The sequence below is a fragment of the Chaetodon auriga genome, chromosome 18 (assembly GCF_051107435.1).
Source record: "Chaetodon auriga isolate fChaAug3 chromosome 18, fChaAug3.hap1, whole genome shotgun sequence".
NCBI classification, from domain to species: Eukaryota; Metazoa; Chordata; class Actinopteri; order Chaetodontiformes; family Chaetodontidae; genus Chaetodon; species Chaetodon auriga.
The window spans coordinates 9005172-9025389 of NC_135091.1; the positions used below are offsets into that span (position 1 = coordinate 9005172).

General features: G+C 43.1%; 1 protein-coding gene across 5 annotated transcripts in view; it reads left to right on the forward strand.

The window, feature by feature from the left end:
- syne1a (spectrin repeat containing, nuclear envelope 1a) overlaps nt 1-20218 on the forward strand; it is a 121869-nt gene that overhangs the window by 16007 nt on the left and 85644 nt on the right. For 4 of the 5 annotated variants that reach the window (XM_076755671.1, XM_076755669.1, XM_076755673.1 and 1 more), the window contains exons 3-33: nt 2805-2900; nt 3601-3684; nt 5561-5581; nt 5876-5968; nt 6611-6792; nt 6950-7146; nt 7620-7732; nt 8279-8317; nt 9617-9724; nt 10183-10320; nt 10417-10581; nt 10702-10814; nt 11008-11176; nt 11389-11485; nt 13079-13284; nt 13747-13911; nt 14031-14183; nt 14615-14758; nt 14921-15097; nt 15407-15565; nt 15812-15976; nt 16221-16355; nt 16660-16821; nt 16933-17141; nt 17223-17331; nt 17444-17608; nt 17706-17873; nt 18100-18264; nt 18866-19006; nt 19124-19284; nt 19461-19617. In XM_076755671.1, coding sequence (XP_076611786.1) covers nt 2805-2900; nt 3601-3684; nt 5561-5581; nt 5876-5968; nt 6611-6792; nt 6950-7146; nt 7620-7732; nt 8279-8317; nt 9617-9724; nt 10183-10320; nt 10417-10581; nt 10702-10814; nt 11008-11176; nt 11389-11485; nt 13079-13284; nt 13747-13911; nt 14031-14183; nt 14615-14758; nt 14921-15097; nt 15407-15565; nt 15812-15976; nt 16221-16355; nt 16660-16821; nt 16933-17141; nt 17223-17331; nt 17444-17608; nt 17706-17873; nt 18100-18264; nt 18866-19006; nt 19124-19284; nt 19461-19617 — 4356 coding nt within the window. The remainder of the gene's footprint in view (nt 1-2804; nt 2901-3600; nt 3685-5560; nt 5582-5875; nt 5969-6610; nt 6793-6949; nt 7147-7619; nt 7733-8278; nt 8318-9616; nt 9725-10182; nt 10321-10416; nt 10582-10701; nt 10815-11007; nt 11177-11388; nt 11486-13078; nt 13285-13746; nt 13912-14030; nt 14184-14614; nt 14759-14920; nt 15098-15406; nt 15566-15811; nt 15977-16220; nt 16356-16659; nt 16822-16932; nt 17142-17222; nt 17332-17443; nt 17609-17705; nt 17874-18099; nt 18265-18865; nt 19007-19123; nt 19285-19460; nt 19618-20218) is intronic. The other variant, XM_076755670.1, reaches the window with a different exon arrangement.

Sequence of the window (20218 nt, forward strand, 5' to 3'; positions counted from 1 at the left end):
CAGCTGGTGCGGAAGATCTGTCGTAATATCGAGGTGCGTTTCTTGAAGATGTCGTTCTGTGGAGGTGTAGAGATGAAATGCCATCTGATGGGCTTCCCTCACATCTATAAATACTCTTCAAAGAACAATTTAAAGAGACACATTAGGCCAAAAAAAAAAAAAAATGAGTGAGAGAGACAGACGGAAGGATAAAGAGAGGGAGGAAGCTTTAACAGTTGGTTTAGCTCTGGTCTCAGAAGGATAGATCATGCCCTTGGCTATGCAGATGATTAGGCCACTCCAGTTATCACAGGTCTTTAATTCAGCGCCTAAAGGTATGTGATTAATCGTTAGGTGAGTTGAGACATGGCATGAGGGCTTCTTTTCACCACCGCTCCCCTCCCCCTTACTTTTCCACTCCACAGGTACAACAAAAGAAGTCTTATGAGCTCTGACAAAGAGTTTCTATGAGAGAACGTATTGGAGCCGGTAATTTATACAGAAGATTAATGACTCTCATTACTCGGAGTAGTTCACCAGATTAAGTCACCAGTTATAGACCAAACTGTGAGAGAGCAGCAGGGCAGTGCTTTTTGCAGGTTGTTTCTTTTATTTAAATATTGGGTAATGTTGTTTAGACCTCACAGTTACAGTGCAGCATATGGAGGATATTGCTGCGGTGAATTTCGCTCAGAATGGTATAATTTTGGTTCGGGGTTCAAAGTTGCTCCCTGCACCGCTGTGGAGTGACAAGGGGGCAAATTCAGTGAGCGGGCCCCAAGTTTCCATTTTGACAAATCCTTTCTGAGAAGGTTAAAGCTTAATTACAGTGTGGTTGGTGTGAGCAGCAGAGGTCTCATCGCTGCTCAGGCATTTTCCACGCAAACAGCTTTAGTAAAGTAATCAGTGAACCAAGTGTTCTTCAAGATTACAGCAGCAGGAAAGTGAAGCTCCACAGCTCCCATCCACCCCCCCCTTTCTACATCTACCAAATGGATTGGCACAAAATATGGCAGACATTCCTGTTCCCATCCCGATGAGCTGCAGTAACTTTGTTGATTCTTTGACTTCTCATCTAGCATCTTGTCAAAAAATTTCAGTACTTTGGTGTTTGAATAAATCAAATCTATTGACAGTCCCATCAGCCTCAGCTGCACTTTTTGTTTAAAGCTAATTAGCAAATGTTAGCATGCCCACACACTCAACTAAAATGCTGAACATAGCAGAATTCACATTGTGGCTTTTGTGTCCAAACTTTGCCTTCAAAAGGTTTGGACAAAAAGCATCTGGTGTCAGTTTTCCTTCAAACTGGATGTGTTGCAACTCAAAATGAAACCCCGCAGCCTCCTCTTTGTTCCTGCCCCTCCCACTGCCCTCCATGCTGTTGATCTTTTGGAATCCACTGAGTCAAGTGTACCAGGGGAATAACACGAGAGCACAGAGAGGAGCACATCCTGAAACTCCTCTGCTCGCATTCAATTATGGCCCAGACACTCATATGTAATTAGCTCATTAAGCCCTTGATTTATTTTTTTTAGCTCATGCGACTGAGCAGAGGAAATGGATATGAGTTTCTTATTTTGTAATTAGTCAGAAATTTCCTCATTAGCTTTAGGATTATAATGAACAAATAGGTAAATTTAACTTCAATTAGCTCATGGTGTAATTTATGCATTTGAGGGGCTCTTTGTAAGTGTTTCTTCTGTCACTTTGTGATAGGGGCACAAGTGCCGTCTGTACATTCTAATATCCAAGCCATGAAATGACATTAGAAGAGGAATTAGCGAGAAGAGCTACTGTATTTGCTAATTAATTTTGAAAGGCGCGAGGTTAGTGTCCCTTCTCTCTTTGCCTTCTATCATTTTTCTCGGCCCAATTATACCCGTCTCGCGTATCCAAGTTGTTGAGGGTTGTATGTTTTTCTCTCTCACACCACACACACACTCCTCTGGCATGTGCTAACGCAGACACACTCGTGCACACATCCCCGCTTCCGCCTCTCCTCGCGTCTCTTTCTCCCTCGCTCTCTTTGCCGCTAATCTCCCTGTGAATGGCTCGCTCGTCTGAATGCTTTCCCCCCTCTAAACCTCTCCTCAGCCCCAGCATGTGACTGTGGTTTAAGAGAAATCCTTGATGTGGCGCCGGCAAGAAACAGAGATATGTGGATTTCCCCAAGTCTACAAGTCTGTGTCAGGTCAGGGAGGCAGTCAATGAGAAGGATACAGTTTGAAATCATCAGCATATTTTAGGATTTGAAGACCTCATTCAGAGCCTGCTGAGCCTCTGCTTATGGCTGACTCTGGCTGTCAGTAATACTTGGCACAGCCAAACTCTTTTGAGGCTTCAAGAACATTTTTTTTTACGACAATTTCCTTTATCCATGTTTCACAAGTTGAAATAAACGTCTTACAGAGTAATATATTTATTGTATTCAGGTTTATTATGCGCTGTGCCACTTAGAGTAGGATAATGTGCCGAAAAACCACTTCTTGCCTCAGTTTCATGTACATTGCGTGAGCTATTAAGACTTAAATCCCAGGTTTTTACATTCCAAGGAAACTGAGAAAGCTTTGTGTGAGTTTATGGCATGCAATGTTTACGTACAGAGTGAGTTTGTGTTGCTAATTATGCCCAGGCAGCAGGCAGCTATGAAGAAGTGTCTCCTGCACATCATAAGAATTGCTCCCAGAAAACATTTCAGTTGTTTCCAGTTACCTTGGGCTCAAATGTTCTCCTCCATTTCTATGTGTGCTTGTTTCAGCATGTTGTTTGCTCAACTCATTTTTACAGGGAAGGCTCATGGGTATGCTTGTTTTCTCACGTAGCGCGTCCCGCCTCTGGTGGTAACAGACCTATTTGAGGACATCAAGGATGGTGTGATGCTGCTGGCCCTGCTGGAAGTCCTCTCTGGACAAAAACTGGTGAGCCTCGTGGTCAGCTCTGCTGCATGTGATTTGGCCACAGACTTCAAACACTTCATGTCCTCTGATCTCTCTGGATTAAATTTTAACTGGATCTGATTTAACGAGGGTCAGGCTGGGCAAATAACAGAGAGATTCAGTCATTTGTAATTGTTTATGTAACAATGTAACTATATAACAATCGGTGCTGCTGATATAAATTGTTTTTGACAAATTTCAGAAGAGCTACAGACTGAATGCAGCGCATGTGAAATGAGCCTCAATTACATGGAAATGCTCATTGATCGGCTTTTATTGGGATGTTTGAATGGAATCGAAAAGCCCAGATTAACAAGGACTGATCATGGTTCACACACACACACACATACGCAACTCAGACAAAGACGTACACACACATCTTGAGGATTTTACTCGGCCAATATTGCCTTAGGTCTAAGCCGTCTTTGTCCTATTGATCTGGTATTTTACAGTCAAACACAGCTCTGATTGGACGTTGCTGTCTTTCTGAATTATATCCTGGTTTTCTCATTTATTCCTCTTTATAGTATTTGTGTTTGCTGATGGTGTCTGCACCCTATCTCAGTCTTTCCCATACTCGTGCTGTAGCATCTTTTTGATTCTTTTCTTTATCCACGCCGTCTATTTCTTTCCCTCTCTATTTCTTTCTCTCCGTCTCCATTGTTCACCTCCTTCCTTCCAGGCATGTGAGCAGGGCAAGAAGCTAAAGAGGATCCACTGGGTCGCCAACATTGGTACAGCTCTCAACTTCCTTGAGGGTAGGAAGGTAAGAGTTCAGCGCCTTCTTTTAATGTTTTTTTTTTTTCCTCTCTGTTTTACCCCCCGCCCCCCCCGCTGCTCTCCCTGCTCAGCTGCTGCCTCGTGGGTACAAACAGTGAATCTTGACCTTGTGTGACCTGTTTCCCCTTCGTCCCCGCCTCTTACTCGCTCCATCTCCCCACATCACTCCCCCGAAACCACTGTGCTCTTATTCACATCCCTGCAAAGATTTTGAGTGCACAAATGAAAAATAAAACCAGAATTCAAACACTGTTTTTTGATTTGATATATATTTGCTGACTTTCTTCATGTTTTGATTGTTCAGGTTCCCATTCAGTGGCTGCATATAAATGACCAAAAGATCAATGGAAATGTTATTATTGGACTTGAGTAATTCTATCATTTCAACCTATCCTTGCTGGTCACACCACACCTCTTGCACTTTATGATATTAGTACTCTCCGTTTCTCTTTCTCCCATCTCCCAAAAAAAAAAAAAAAACATGGTTTGCGATTCCTTTTCCCAGCTGATTGACAGAATTACATCCAAAAATGCTTAATGTGGTTTTGGATGTAATCATCTAACTGCATCAACTGCCCCTCTGCGAGATTAGTAAATACATTTCCGAAGCGTCATCCAGCTCGTCCTTGGATATACATAAATAAAGCCGTAAGTATGAGCTGGTGTCTGCAGGGACATTGATTTGTCTTCCTCAAGTGTGACAGGGTTAAAACCATAAATCCTGCACCAGTAATCTGCAGTCTGGAGATGAAACGTCAGTGGGCACTCTTGCTGTATATGTCTGTGTGTGTGTGTGTGTGTGTGTGTGTGTGTGTGTGTGTGTGTGTGTGTGTAGAAAATTAAATGTAAATATGCTCTGTGTGTAAACCTGATGTATGTCTAGACTGTGTTTACATTTAGCCTTAGAGGCCCAATCGCTTTATGTCTGATACATGTTTGTCTCTTGTGTCTGTGTCATCGAAAGCATTGTTCAGTGTTCATTTCATCAGACTGTAAACTGTTGAAACCCTTGACTTGTTTTAAACCATAAAATCTCAGATTATGGTCAAATATTAGCCCAAAATCTAAAATTATTCCATTAACAACAATATAAGACAAAGAAAATCAGCAAATCTTCACTTTTGAGAAGCTCAAACCAGCACATGGTTGGCATATTAGCTTCACCGATCATTTAATCTTGATTAATTATCAAAAACGTTAGTGAATAATTTGAATTATGTCAACTGCGCTGCTTGTCCACACACTGTCGGTACCAATGCAAATAATCCTGTATGGTCACCTGCGTTCTTTCTGCCGGTGTGTGTTGATATAACACAAAACACTTCCATTAACCAGCCTCACACTGCTACGTTGAGTTGCTTGGATAACCTGCTGTGTTTTCTAATATGAAACTGTGTATTACATGTATTCTTATCAGCCACTATCCCGCACTTCCCCACCAGACCTCAATCTCCTCCTGCATGCTTGCTCTCCTATACGGAGTGGCGTGTATTACCATACGATGACCTGTTGTGCAGCAGCGCCTCAGTAATATGACCCTGTGTGATAATATAGAATACTTCACCATATCAGTATATACAGCCCTCCTTCCCCTTTTCTTGCTCTTCTCTTTGCCTCCCTCTCCCCCCATATCACCCTCTGTCTGTCCATCTCTGCTGGATATAATCCCTGTTGCCTGTGTAGTGCTGATAGATCTCTCCTCTCAGCCAACCACTCAAGTTATCTCACCTCAGAGATGCTACAATATCTGCTATCTCACAGCCAATGAGGCACCCTCCTTCAATCAAACACATCCAATATACCTCTAAATGCTCTCTCTCACTCTCTCTCTTCCTGTCTTCTTCTTCTTCTTCCTCCTCCAGTCTGCCTACAGAGGATCTCCGGTCAGTATTCATAACCCCATTGCACTTGTTTGTTCAGGACGTGGAATAGACGTGGTCAGGATTATCTGCATCCAGTAGTGCTGAGGATTATGCTCATGCTGTATATTGTTCATTTTGTTCAAACATATTTACGAGTTACCAGATGAAGGGATCTAGGGAAATTGTGTGTACTCAATCCACATGCATAAGACTGTAGCGACGTGTAAGCAGATAAACTGAAATTGATTGCAGTCTGGGATTATTAGGTCCTGTTTTAAGACACACTGAAATATTGGATATCGTGTTTTGACACAGATCAAGCTAGTGAACATCAACTCCACAGACATTGTTGATGGACGGCCATCAATTGTACTGGGGTTGGTTTGGACCATCATCCTCTATTTCCAGGTATTTCCAGGTCCTTTCGTTCATTTACTTTAAGTGTCAATCAGATTAGCAAATTCAATGTGCATAATTCAGGATCAATGAGACAAAACAAAGTTGGTGCTTACTGTGCTTTGTGTGCTTATTAGGAAAGCAGGAAACTTGAAATATATCATTTTCTAGCTTGTGAAAAACTAAGCAATTTTAACAATAGAGAAATATAAGATGGGAAAATCAGTCTTCCAAAGCAAAGCAGTTGTTACCTCAGGGCACTTCAGACATGCACAGATCAATGAGGACTTAATCACAGTACTACAGTCTCTAAGCAACATCAGCACATGGAGATGTCTGATATTCTAGCAAACTTAAGGATAATAATTAAAGAAAATGTACAGTGTGCAAAATGAATTTCATTTCACAGTGATGTTTATTGAATTAATGGATTGAGTTGTGAGCACCAGTCAGTAGAGAGAAGAAACCGAGTGCTAGATTATGCGTGCGTAGCCATAAATTTCAGTTCTGTACAGAAAAATGCCGTATTTCTGGGTGACGCATAACATTAACATTTGGTATTATGTGGACCAACATTTGCAAGTACACAAAAAACAACATAAAAACATAAACCTATGACCTGATTTTTTTCTCCGGGTTTCCTGTTCGTTCCAGATTGAGGAGCTGACCAGTAGTATACCAGCACTTCAGGCCTTGTCCAGCAGCACTTCGTCACTGGACAGCTCTACCAGCAGCACTGAGACCACCAGCCCACCTGTCAAAAGAAAATCCCTCCCACCTCTGCAGGGCGGAGCCAGAAAGGCCCTATTAAAATGGGTCCAGCACACAGCCACCAAGTATGTAGCCTCCCTTACTAGTTAATTGTCTTGCTCTTCAAAACACAACATCAAAAGTGCACCAAACCATTATCAGTGAAATGTGAAAAAAAACATCTCCTCTTAAATCTAATATCCTTTTTTCTTCTGCTTGGACGTTGTAATTTATTCTTTCTAGACGTCTGGGTTTGGAGGTGAAGGACTTTGGCCCCAGTTGGCGCACAGGGTTAGCGTTCTTCGCTGTCATCCACGCCCTTCGGCCCAATCTAGTTGACATGGAGCACGTATGGAGGAGGCCGAACCGAGAAAATCTGCAGGAAGCCTTCTTATTGGCTGAGACAGAACTGGGTATTCCACAACTTCTTGACCCAGAGGGTAAATGACGTTTTCTATCTTCTTTCTCTCTTGATCGTGATAGTTGCTTTTCATGTTTCATGCTGGTTTTTTTTGTTTTTTGTTTTTTGTTTCGCTTTTTGAATGCTGAAATAAAATTGAAGCGTTCATCATAGCATCAGATGTGCACCTCAGTGTCACTTCCACACACCATCTGTGCCCCTTCACGCCTGCCCTTCACAATGAACCCCGACAAATCAAGCTTGACATCAGTATAATTAAGGTCCATTAGGCCATGAGATTCAGCATGGTGGAACCTCCAAACAAAACTTGGACACCGCTCTGAAGTGCTGAGGCTTGTTTTCATTTAAGGTGTCAGTTTTTGAATAGATGTCAGGTAAATGCATTCTAATTAATTCCAGTTATTTTCCACTGTGAGAGAAACGGCTGAAGGATCATCAGCTTGCCTCATCTCGATATGACTTCTGATGACATTAATTCGGTTCCCTCCTCAGACGTCGATGTAGACAAGCCAGATGAGAAATCCATCATGACGTACGTAGCCCAGTTCCTGAAGCATCATCCTGACCGAAAGCAGAGCAACTCAGACAGACAGCAAGAAGAAGAGGTAACCAGCTGTCAGACCGATCTGAGTCTGGACACACCGTTCATTCATTTTCTCTTTCTGCATCCTGTGTGTTTGTCCTTCTCTTCAGATGTCACAGTTAGAGTGTCCAATGTCAGCCGTGACATATACTGTATATAGATGGCATTTTGTCTCATTGGTGTTGAAGTGAAGTGTGCACAGCTGGAGCTTTCTAAATACTGTTTGATGCTTGTTTTGACCTATGTGAGTGAGAGGTGGGTGAGGCTTTCTTCATGGCCAAGTAAAGTAAAAGTCAGAGCAATTACAGGAAATTTCCTTATTCTAAAATGTACTTAATGCTTTCTAAAATGTCCTGATGCCATAACCACCACCTACCCCCTATTCAAAGTAGGTTAAAACAAACATAGTTCACTAGTCATGTGACTCAGGTCCATCTTGCCTTTTTTGTGTCTTTCCTTGTTGCACACATCTCTCTCTCTCTTTGTGTCTCTCCTTGTCTTTCTCTCTTTGGGGTTTTTGTGTGGTGACTGCTTTCCTGTGGTTGTTGTGCTGCCCTCTGTCCTACAGCGGGGTCTTGCTCCTCGCGATATAGAGGAAATGTTGGAGGTAGGTTAAATAGTAACTTAAAGGTCCCAGGGGCAAGTTTTCCATCATTTCCCGCAGCTCAATGCAATTAGCACCCGTGCACATTCATGGTTTCCATATAAATGCGATTAATGCTTATATTTCTGACTCTTCTATTGGATTACAGTATCAGTGCCTACTGTACAGTGTATGGGTGAGATTAAACATTGTTTTTCCATGTCAAAATAGAGCCCATATGCTAATATTGGCTCTGTATCTGACCTGATGTGATATTCCTGCCGCAGGGTTTCTGAGCCATGATAACAAAAGGAAGTCCAGTATAATAAGACGTGATATTACCATTTATTAACGTTACCACCTAGTGCTATGGCTCCTGGTTCCATTAGCATGACAATGAAAGCCTCTGGCATTGGCAGTGTGCATTGATACAGCGTGTTTGATGGAAAGCTTGTGAATAGAGCTCGCCTGTTTTTAAGGTTAACGGTGTCAGGAGCTGTGATGTGCTGCAAAGCTGCGCTAACCACTGGCTTTCTGTGCTGCGCTGTGTTTTGTTGTCTTGCAACGCTGATTAGGCTTTTGATGGTTGTTGTGTTTCACACCTGCTTTGTTCTTTGTCGACACTTCTTGATAATATGCTAATGCTTGTCCTGAATGTTCTCTTTCATTGAACGAAGGTCAACGTGCCGTTGTGATTTCACATAAAAACAACAAAAGTATTATTTTGTAAAACAAATAGAAACTGGAACTACTTGTTAAATGATTCGCAGGAGTTGTTCTGAGAACAATATAACAGATAAAAGTCTGCTTCTCTTTGTAATTAGCTTAATCTATTTGAACGTCTCAGGCTGTCACAAAGAATAAAGTTTGATATCCCCACAGGAGCGTGATAAGTGATAGGACTGAGCAGACTGCGAGTGAGCGGCTCTCAAACTGAAAAGACTATCTCACAAGCTTTTGAGCAGCGTAGTATTGTCGTCATGGTTACTTAAAATCCAATGAAATGTTAGTAGGGGGTCTTAGACAAAGTACCCTGTTTAAGCTGAGTGTTTTTGGCAGCTGTGGGTTTTTGACGTTTTGTCCTACAGGGAGACACAGAGGATTAGGAGAACACATGTTTAACAGTACATGTCCTCTCTGTCACCCTCTTCCTCCCTCCAACGTCTCTCGGGTTAATCATTCTTCTGCCCATCTTTCTGTTTCCCCCTTTCCTTTACACTCTTTTGTCCTGTTGTTAATTTCCCCTTTGCACTTCCTAATTTCCATGTCCATCTTTCCACCCGTTGTTCACCCCCGTGCCCCTCCGCCATCCCGACCTCCTAGCGAGAGCAGCGAAAGAGCCTGAGGGAGCTCAAAATGTGGCTCGACCAGCTGGAGAGAGACGCAATACAGGCCCAGGAGACTGAGGGCAATCTCGCTCAACAGTACCAGGTTAGTGTGTGTGTGTGTGTGTGTGTGTGTGTGTGTGTGTGTGCGTCTGGGTGTGTGTGCAGTTTAAACTGGGCATACTGGGCACAGACGCTCCTATTATTAGCTTAATCAGTGGCATTACACTGTGGGGATCAGACGGCAGCCGTCATATTTTCAGTCAATCTGGCTTATTCCACCAAGCCTCGGGATACTTTCCATATTCAGGAGCATGTGGGATATCCCCATTTTCTTTGCACATTACTCAGAAGAGTCTGAGAATCTGAAGACAGAGAGAGGGACAGCATTCAGAGGCAATTAGCAGCAGATTTTATGAGGGCTTGATTAGATACCAGTGGGAAGAGGGTGTAAACCCTGAGAGAGTACTTGTTCTGATGTCTGTATACTGTGACTACAACATTTTTGGATATACTCTCAGAGCTGTGAAATCTGAACAGATTTCCCTCCTTCTTTCTTTTCAGTCTTTCAAGAGTCTGCGTGTCCAGTTGGAGATGATGAGGAAGCAGGTGGAGGGAGCTTTGCAGTCCACTCAGAAGGATGGGATACTGACTGTGGATCAGGCTCTGGTCAAACAGGCCTGGGAAAGGGTCTCCAATAGGGTGAGAGAAGCAGGAGGCACCTCCAGTCTGCCATGCAATGAGCTGGACAATCACAATTTTCTCCGTTTGATGCCTCAACTGCGCTCCGTGTTTCAGCTCCTGGACTGGCATCTGCAGCTGGACAGGTCTCTGCCAGCTCCTCTGGATAGAGTGGGGGCGTGGCTGCATGAGGCTGAAGGAGCCCTGCGACAAGAGATCACCATCCAGCAGGCGCACGATGTGACGGCTAACACTGTCCACAGAACTCTGGAGCAGCACAAGGTTAGCATGGAGTCGAAGACAGGAGAGGCACATTGGAGAACAAACAAAGGACAGTTCAGTCTTTACAAGTACGTGTTTGCTTTTCTTTGTTCGTGTGCTATATGTGTTTATACTGCGCAGGATGTGTTGAAGAGCCTGGAGAGTCACCAGCAGGTCTTTCTGAGGATCCATAAAGACAGAAGTGTTGATGGAGTCCCTGTTCCCCCAGACCAGCTCCAAGACATGGCAGAGAGGTAGTAAAGACAGGAAGTCTGAATAATACACGCAATAATACAAAAACAGACAAGACAGAGAAAAGTATTGTTCTTTATCAACAATTTTAATGTTTGTTGAGAGATAGAAGTACTTGAATCATATTAACTACCTCACTTGGCATGAGTTCAAACTAAAGGTCCGATATCCTTTTGTGAACTTTATGTTTTTTAGGATGAACTTTGTTTCTACATCTTCGAGCATCCACTTGGCTAGAATGGAATTCTTGGAGAACAAACACCACATGCAGGCTTTCCTCACTCTAGCCGAGTCCAAGCTCAGATCCTGGATCATAAAATATGGCAGACAGGAGTCCGTGGAACTGATGCTCCACAACTATGTTGTAAGATCAGGCTTTGATTCGCTCATGATGTGCTGAAATGTTACTTAATCTTGATCTTTATTATTGGATAGTCATGAGGCTATAAAAATAATTCCTTCTACATAGCACATGAGTACCAGTTTTATGGCTGTATAACCATTATGATGCTACTAGCTGCATTGTCACATCACATGTAGAGACATTGTTTTCTTATCTGATTCTGTCTTCATCAGTCATTTGTGGAGAAGCAACATTTCTTTGAAAATTACGAGACGTTGTTCCAGTCCCTGAAACACTCTGCTGAGGCCTATGTCAGTACTGACAGCTCAGGTGAGAAGTCAAAATGAATACATGTGTGATTTGATATGTTTGATATTTAGGATTGTTTAATGGTGATAAAATCCTCTGTGAAAGTAATTTTACAACGACATTGCTATGTCATAGTTATTTTTCTGGAAAATCAATTAAAAATGTGAGCATAAAGGTTCTATCTTGACCTTGGAAACGGCAGAGAGGCACAACCAAATATGTGTAAAATAACCAGATGGGAATGTCTGTTTTTGGCTAATACAGCAAATGAAATACTTGGCAAATTAAGATCCTCAGTAATTTTAATGCCAAAATACGATGTTGCAGTAAAGCGGTCCTGTTCATTGATTTGCAGTCATTGCCAACAATGGTCTAACACGACCAGAGATATTAAAGGGATAGATTTCTTGGAGTAAATGCTATGACAAAATCTCTAATTGTTTATAAATCTATATTATGTCATGGTTGTATGTAATCCATTTTCCTTTGCATGTTGCCTTTACTTGAAATCGAGCAGCATTAAATATCTCAATACTATACACACATCTCAACTTCATTCTCCCCTGTCAACGAGTCAATAACCAATCAGGTTTTCTCTTCCAGCTGCTCAGTCTGCCCCTGTCTGGTTTTACAGCTTGGTAGAAGGGGAGAGTCTGCAGGCTACAGCTAAATGAGGTTCCTTCACTCCCAGCTCTCAGTGGGGAATACGACCCCATTTGCTAGTTAGGGCCTGCTCCACTTCTGCAGGTCTCTGGGCGCAAACTGAGCTAGCTTGTTGGTTTCATTAAGTTTCAGGGTTGTGCTGCTTTAGGGTATGCAGAGCAGAGAAGTGAGGTGTGGCGAGAAATCAGGACATTTGAGGCTTGATTGGTCGACCCTACAAATGAGGTGCCCCCCCACCACCACAATACCGGCATGAGTCTTGCTGGTATTTAGTAGCCTCAGCTCTGATTGGCTGGATGAGAGATCGTTTGGATCTTTTTAAAGCCCTAGTTTAAGATAATAGCAAACAGAGCAGGGAGAGGAGGAACAGGGGGTATGTGTGTGTAATTATCGTCTATTTAAAGGTGTAGCACTGTCTGATTAATGTGTACTTGAAACTGGATTTTGTATTTGATGGAATCATTTATCACTCCCACGTAAGCTGACAATAGTTTGTGGCACAGGACTTATGAGACCTGATTGTTTTTACCAATGAAATGGAGCACACAAGCAAATATGCTACATGTCCCTGTAGTGAGAGTTTTTGAGGTCAGAGATTTATCTGCAAGGGCATGTAGCTCCAGCAGCCTGTATGCGCTCTTTGTCTGGTGTTTCTATGGATGTGTATACCACATGTGCCTTAAAGTGAGACTATTAGCGATTGGCCACCCCAAGCAACTTGTCATACCAGACCAAGTAAGGCTGTGACTGCAAAACCCACTGAGTGAATTGGTCTCATTTAAACCTAAACTCCAGACAAAATCATGTTTTAATGTTGAAGATGAGTATGTTAACGATGTCTGCTGTGTGCACTGTTTGTGTATGAGCACTAATGCTAGCAGCAATGCCGGTGCAGCTGTTCGAATTGCTGTCATTGTTGATGTCGTGTACGTCGATGTATCTCTCCTCCAGTGGATGAAGGCGAGATGGGAGTGCGTAGGTTCATGCGGGAGGTGGTGACTCAGTGGAGGAGTCTGTCCATGGAAGTGCGCAGTGTGAGGAGCATGCTGGAGGAGGTGCTGTCCAACTGGGAGAGGTACAGTGCCACTGTGGCCTCCTTACAGGCCTGGCTGGAGGACGCAGAGGAAGCCCTGAGCCAGCCAGAAAACATAAAGCGGGTATGAGATTGACTCTTGATATTGTATGGAGCCCTACTGTATACTTAAAGGGTTATTTTCATGCGCAGATTAAGCGTCCTCTCATACATACAGTTCTTTGATGGACTCAGAGTAGTAGCAATCAAATGAACGTCAGCCCAATTTCAAGCACTTGGTCTTCTAAGTGGAATCCTATTAGCAGTCTCCACTCAAGTATCAAATGATCTCCTTGACTCACAACAAGCCACCAAGGATATTCCAGTTGTCGCATTGCCATGGTTACCTCAGATTCATATCCCCCACCAAGGATTAGACAGCTAATTACCCCAGTTTTTTATTGTCCCCTCTTTGTGTCTTTCTTTCAATACCTTTCTTTGTTTCTTTTTAAAGTAGCTGTCTTTGTTTCTGACACTCATTCTTTGTGTTGCTCTTTGTTTGTCTTAATTTCTTTGTGTCTTTTAAATCAGCCCGTCTCTCTTGCAGGAGTTTTTCAGGAATCTCAGCCACTGGATGGATCAGCACGCAGCCATGAACGACGCCGGGAATTTCCTCATCGAGACATGTGACGAGACCGTGTCGCTTGATCTCAAGCAGCAGCTGCTCCTTTTGAACGGACGATGGAGAGACCTCTTCCTCAAAGTCAAACAAGTAACAAACAAAAAGAGTTTTTGAATGTGTGCTCCTGTTTGACCCAGGCCTTGGGATGGTACTGAACATCTCTCAGTAAAATCAGTCCTGAAGTTTGTATATTCTTTCCCTTGCTGCAGTATGCACATGCAGATGAGCTGGAGAAGTGGAGGAAAGACCATCTGAAGGCTGTGTCTGCCCTTAAAGAGCTGCTGGACACAGCAGAAGCAAAGCTCAGTGCTCCTGTCCAGGTGTCTTTCCTCAACGTTAGAACCTTTCTGCAGGATGTGGAGGTGAGAACCCTGATAAGACCTCCATGGGTATGTCTGAAATCAGTACATGGTGAACGGCACGCAGGATTTAAGTTGCTGATTAGATCACTGATTCATTTGCATTTGCATCGTAATGAGGCAGGGGCCTGCAGCTCAGTTCCAAGGTGCATAATGGCGCATTTTGGCACTGGGGCACATTAGAAAACAACCAGCTCCCCAGTGAGGAACATACCATAGAAAATGTTTTCATTATATTTCCCAGTTGTTTTATGTCTTAGTGAATTAAACTTGTACTGAACGATTATTAAAAGCTTTATGGCTCTGCTGTTCTGAAGTCAGAGCTGCAGACTGCCATGTTACACAGTTTTGTGTTACCAAAAGCAGTTTGGATGAAAGTGCGTCCAGTCTAAGAAAGTCTCAGTTGACCTTTTTGTCTCAACTTCTCATCTCAGAATACCAAGCAAAAGGTCGTTACCATGGAGACACAATACAAGTTGGCTGCCCGCAGTGCTCAGCTCCTCGCCAAGGATGCGCCGCAGGACGAGGGTGCCAGGGTCATGGCAACTATGGCAACAGCCAAAAGTCAGCTGAGTAAGGTAGGTATCATTTACATCTAAAACACGAGAAGTAGCATCTCAGGTCTTTCTGTAGTAACGACACCTTATGTTGCCTCTTTGGTGAGTCTTTAATGTATTCTAATCACACATTGTTGTCACTTTCTGTGTCATTCGTTAATGTCCTGTGTTAATTGTCCCCAGGTGAGAGAGCGGTGTCCGTCCCTTGTGAGGGAGTGTCATGTCCTTCTGCCCCTGTTGGAGGAGATGGAGAAACACATCAGCGGTTTTTACCAGGCCCTGGAGCGGGCCAGTCGCATCACTTCTGCCGCCAGAGACCCTGACGCACAGACCCAGAGCCAGCAAAAACAAAAGTGGCAGGTTAGATAACATGACAATGAACGGACTGAACTTGAATGATTACCAGGTAGACGCCTGACTGGTTCAAGGAAAATTCTGGTTTTACGACAAGTGTACATATACGTCTGTGTCCCTGCTGGTCCATGTTCAAATATAACTATATCTGCTCTCTTCTTCATCTTTACAAACTCTTTTTTGCTACAACCTTTTAGTCTGTTGGGAAGGGAATTGCTGATATAAAAATAATAATAATAATAATAATAATAATAATAGCCACATCATTATGAAGACACCTCCATATATATTTTTTTTTTTTTACAATTTCCTCAGGATTTGTTAAACCAGCAGCAAAGCTGTAAACGCTGTCTGTCAGTGATTGAGAGGAATCACCACACACTGCAGAGGACACTCTCCACCAGTAAGGTGCTCCGAAACTTCGACCTGTCCCTGCTGCAAAAGAGAGTGACTGAAATCCAAGGCTCAGCACAGGTTAGTGTTAAACATGAATATACACGTACACATGCCAGAACACCATGCAGGCACTGCATTACCCACAACGCTGATTATATTAATGAGATTACAAGAACATCAAAACACCCAGGAGGCAACAGTGCAGATTAGACTTACTCATGTGTCTCACTGTTCATTTGCTTGGTGTAAGACAAATAATGTAATTACACTATATCACCAAAGAGACTAACTACAATCACCACTACCAACTCTCCATCCTCTCAGGCTTTGCTGAAGGAGGTCGGGGAATGGAGGAGGCAGGAGGAGGCCAACAACTGCCTAAGGAGGAGGTTTGAGGAGTCAAGACAAGAGCTGGAGAGAGTGCTGAAGAAAGCTCAGGGCTGCTTGAGAGAGACTGGAAACGCTGAGGAATTACTGAAGAAACACAGTGTAAGAACAAACCCGCGACGTTCTGTAAGAGTACACGGAGGATACAGCTGTTCTGTATTTGGAAAATAACTGGTCTTGAGAAGCTGCAGCATTAATCAACACGTTGTAACCTACACTGTACATTTACTGCCAGATTGACAACTATGTAAACAGAGAATGACTTTATGTTTGTTACACCTAAATGTCAAAAGTATTTTGCTGTAAGATACCTGCTGAATTTATTGTTTGTATTTTTTCTGCACAGGATTTTTTTAGCCAGCTGGATCAGCGGGTGCTGAGTGTGTTCTTGAAGGCATGTGATGAGCTGACTGACATTCTCCCTCAGGAGGAGCAACAGGGACTGCAAGAAACTGTCCGCAGGCTGCACAAGCACTGGAAGGTCAGGGGTCAACATGCTTTAACACTCTCACTAATTATTTGGCATCTCTGGAGGCTCACAGCCCATACTTCATTAACTTAACCAGAAAGACCTTGGCTTCGATAGAGTTACCTCCAGTGTGTCTCCAATTAACCTGGACTAGTTCAATTTAACTGCGACCCTTATTTGCAGTCTCTGAAGAGGATATTTGGTCTCTGACAGTTTCAGGGATGCAACAATATGAGACTTAAAGTCATGTATATTACACAGCATATCTTATCTTCCATGTCTCCTATGCTCTGTATCTTCTCTGTCTTTTCCACAGGACATCCAGGGCGAAGTACCGTCTCACTTGCTCCGTCTAAAGGTGGACGTGGAGCGAAGTCGAGTGGCTGTGATCATACACGACTGCAGAGCAGAGTTGGACAGAGAACTGCAAACCCTGTCTGGGACCTGCACCAGCGAGCGAGTGATCAAAGAGCACAGAGTGAGCCTCGGATTTGGTGGAAACATTAACCCAAGAGTGAGATTAAAAGAAAGATAAAATCACTTAATGCCATCTTCATCAGTTCAACACTTCCTTCTCTCTTATCTCCAGACTTTTTTCAGGGAACGCAAACCTCTGACGTTGTGCGAGAAGAGGATTAGAAACATGGAGGATCTGTGTCATAAGTTGCCTGACAACGACCCGGCTTATCGAATGCTAGACTCTACCAGAAGGGTTGTAGAAGAGGTGACAGAGCAAATCAAGAGCACCCACCTTAAGCTGGAGCAGCACCCTGATAAATGGAAAGAGTGGAATGAGAGGTAAAGGTTGTGTCTAAAATGTTAAAGTCTGACATTTTTTTATCACTCCATGGGGATTCAGGGTATTTGTTCCTTTTCTAGGTTCTGTGAGCTTTCTGATTGGCTCTCATCTCAAAAGAGGCAAGTACGGCTCTTGAGAGAGACAGCGAGAAATTCCAGCGATCAGGAGCAAGTTGATGCTGCTGTTCAGGTGAGCTAGCACATTATATTTGCTGCTGTCGACTCAGAGTTCAGGTTATAATTCAGTACCCCTCAACCTCAGTGAACCTGCATTCCCTTTTTTGTGCTTCCATCATTTTCAGACACTGCAGGAGGCAATAGATGCCAGAGAGGAGAGCCTGTTGTGGCTTAAGGGTCGTCTTGCTGGGCTGTCTGAGGTTAGCTCTGAGCTGGAGGTCCAGAGACAGAGAGCAGCTCTGGCCAAACTGTCAACTGACCTGCGGGCACTCTTTTCTTCACTCTGTCAGGTATTCCAAGATATTCTCAGTGCTAAAAATGTCTCTTATCTCCGGTATTTCCTCAACACATTATTTCTGTCTGATCCTTTGCCTCCCTCATTCACAGTGGGGTGAGGAGAGCTCTGCTATGTTCCAGTATGAGGAGCTGGGGGAGGAGGTGCGTGGTGCACTGGAGGAGGTTCTGACAGCGCAAAGGGAGGCTGAGGAGCAGACCAGCAGGATCCTGGATGCTGAGAGCCTGGAGGAGGCCAAACAACTCTACCTTATTCACCAGGTGCGTATAGTGCAGAAGTAGGAGAGTGGCTGTGTACAGATACTTGATTTACAAAAGCATCCATCAGATTTTAGCAGTTGACACAAATTAGTGAACAATTTCTAGTCTCCTCAATTTCTGCTTTCAAATATTTTATTCGTTTTAGTATCATGTTGTCTTTCTGCTGCAAAAAGCAGATTTGTTTGTCACTGAACATGCGGTTTTCTTGTATATGTGTTTGTTATAGCAACACCGAAAACGCCACCTTGCTAACAGGAGGGAGGCGGAGCTTCTGGTGTCCCACTGCCGCCAGCTGCAGAAAGGGGAGGGGCTCAGTCAGTCTCTGCAGGAGTTGGAGGGAGCTTTCAGGGAGGTCGACCATAAATCAGGGGCAAAGGAGCACAACCTGCAGGTAGACTGAGCCTGAGTTTTCTCACATGATATTTGCTCGTGTGAGTGCTCATTGATCGGTCCACGCTGAACCTTAACCAGAGATATTGATTGTTATGCTGTATATTAATTTGGTTTGTGTCAGTTGTCCTGGGATTTGTTTATACACTTCTATTACAGTCCTTGAATTGATCCTTGAAATCTCCATAAAAATGTCTGAAATGCCTTTAGTGCCATAAGTTCATTTTCAAAGGGAACCACAGTAGAACACCTTAAAGGACCAGTGTGTAGGATTTAGTGGTATATAGCAGTGAGGTTGCAGATTGCAACCTATTGAATACCCCTCGCCTCACCCCTCCTTTTCCCTGCTCCCTCTGTAGATATAAATTACATTCAAATTTCATTTGATTACGCACTAATGAAAACATATGTATGAATGCTATATACTGTTTCTGCCATATTCTGCCAATAAATCCTGTTAAATCTCACACACTGGTCCTCATAATCAGAGCTCCAAAAATCAGGGATGATTAAATTAAAGCCAGAGATTATTTTGTTTCATGCAGTATTTTCTCCATAAAACCTCACCCATCGACATGACTCTGTTTCTCCATCATCTCAAGGCCACCCTGAGCTCCTGGCGGAATTTTGAAGCAGAGAGAGAAACAGTTTGGAGTTTTATCAGTAATACCAACAATGAGCTGCAAAAAGAACTTATTTTCAACAGCCTGGACAGCCTGAAAACTGAACTGGAGCATAACAAGGTGTGTATGTACAGTGTGTGTGTGTGTGTGTGTGTGTGTGTGTGTGTGTGTATGTATTCTTATAGCGCATGTTCTGTAGTTGCTCATATAATATATTGGCTTCTGTCTTATTTCTAGGAGCTCTTCACAAAGGTTGACGAGTATTCTGTGCAAGCAGATCTCCTCGTCGAAAAAGCAGCAGAAATTCAGCTCGGTCCAAAGAATCAGACTCTTCTTCTGCAGCAGGCTCAGTCCAGCAGAGAAGCAGTGGCACAACTTCAAGACCACCTCAACAAGAAGTACGTCCCGTCCCAAGCTGACCGTCCCTTTAAATTACAACGGAGTCTGTTGTAACTTCCTCAAACTTAAGTCATATTTTCAAGCTTGATGAGGCGTTTGTCTGTTGTTTGACCTGCTGTTTGCACACATGTACACCAACATATAAATACCTTCTATTATATTTGTGTCATCACAGTGTTGTCCAACTGGAGATGATGTGCATGTGGTGGGAGCGCTTCAGCAGTGAATCAGAGGCCCTCTCTCTGTGGATCAATGAGAAAGAGAAGGAGCTGGAAGCTGTCAGCTCCACCTCCTCCTTAGATCGTCTGGACAAACACATCGGCACAGTGGAAGTATGTCATGTGCAGTATCTCTTTTTGTTGTGTGGAGGAGGAGAGACCATTACCAGCACGCTGTATATCTACAATTTTTAAACAACTCCTGAATAATTTTCTAATCTTCACAAATAAATATGCATCATCCACACATTTTCTTTTTATTTGCTCCAAGTAAGATGAGTCAAAATTGCTGTCTAGCCAGTGTCTGTAATGTGCAGTATCAGTGTGCCAGAGGGTTTTCAAGGTGAAGATGAAATAAGATGACATTTTAATCTAGCCCCAAGGAGAAATTGCAGCAAAAACTAGGATATAGAAAATAAATTGATCACATTGAAGAAAATATAACCTTGGTTTGCCAGACTTCAGCCTTGTCATGGAGGTCTGAAGAAAAAATGTCAAGACAAATTTGGGATAACAGGTCTCGAAAAAATCCTGGGGCAGCCGTTTGATTAGTTTGAACACACTTGCTTCCAGAAATAGCACAGTCAGTTTTTTTTTTTTTATCTCTAAACAACTGTTTTATTTCTAGACCTCCATGAACCCGAGGACACACAACCTTTTTGGCAGATGAAGGGATTTATTGAATGTAAAACAAAACATTGTTTTTATCGGGCAA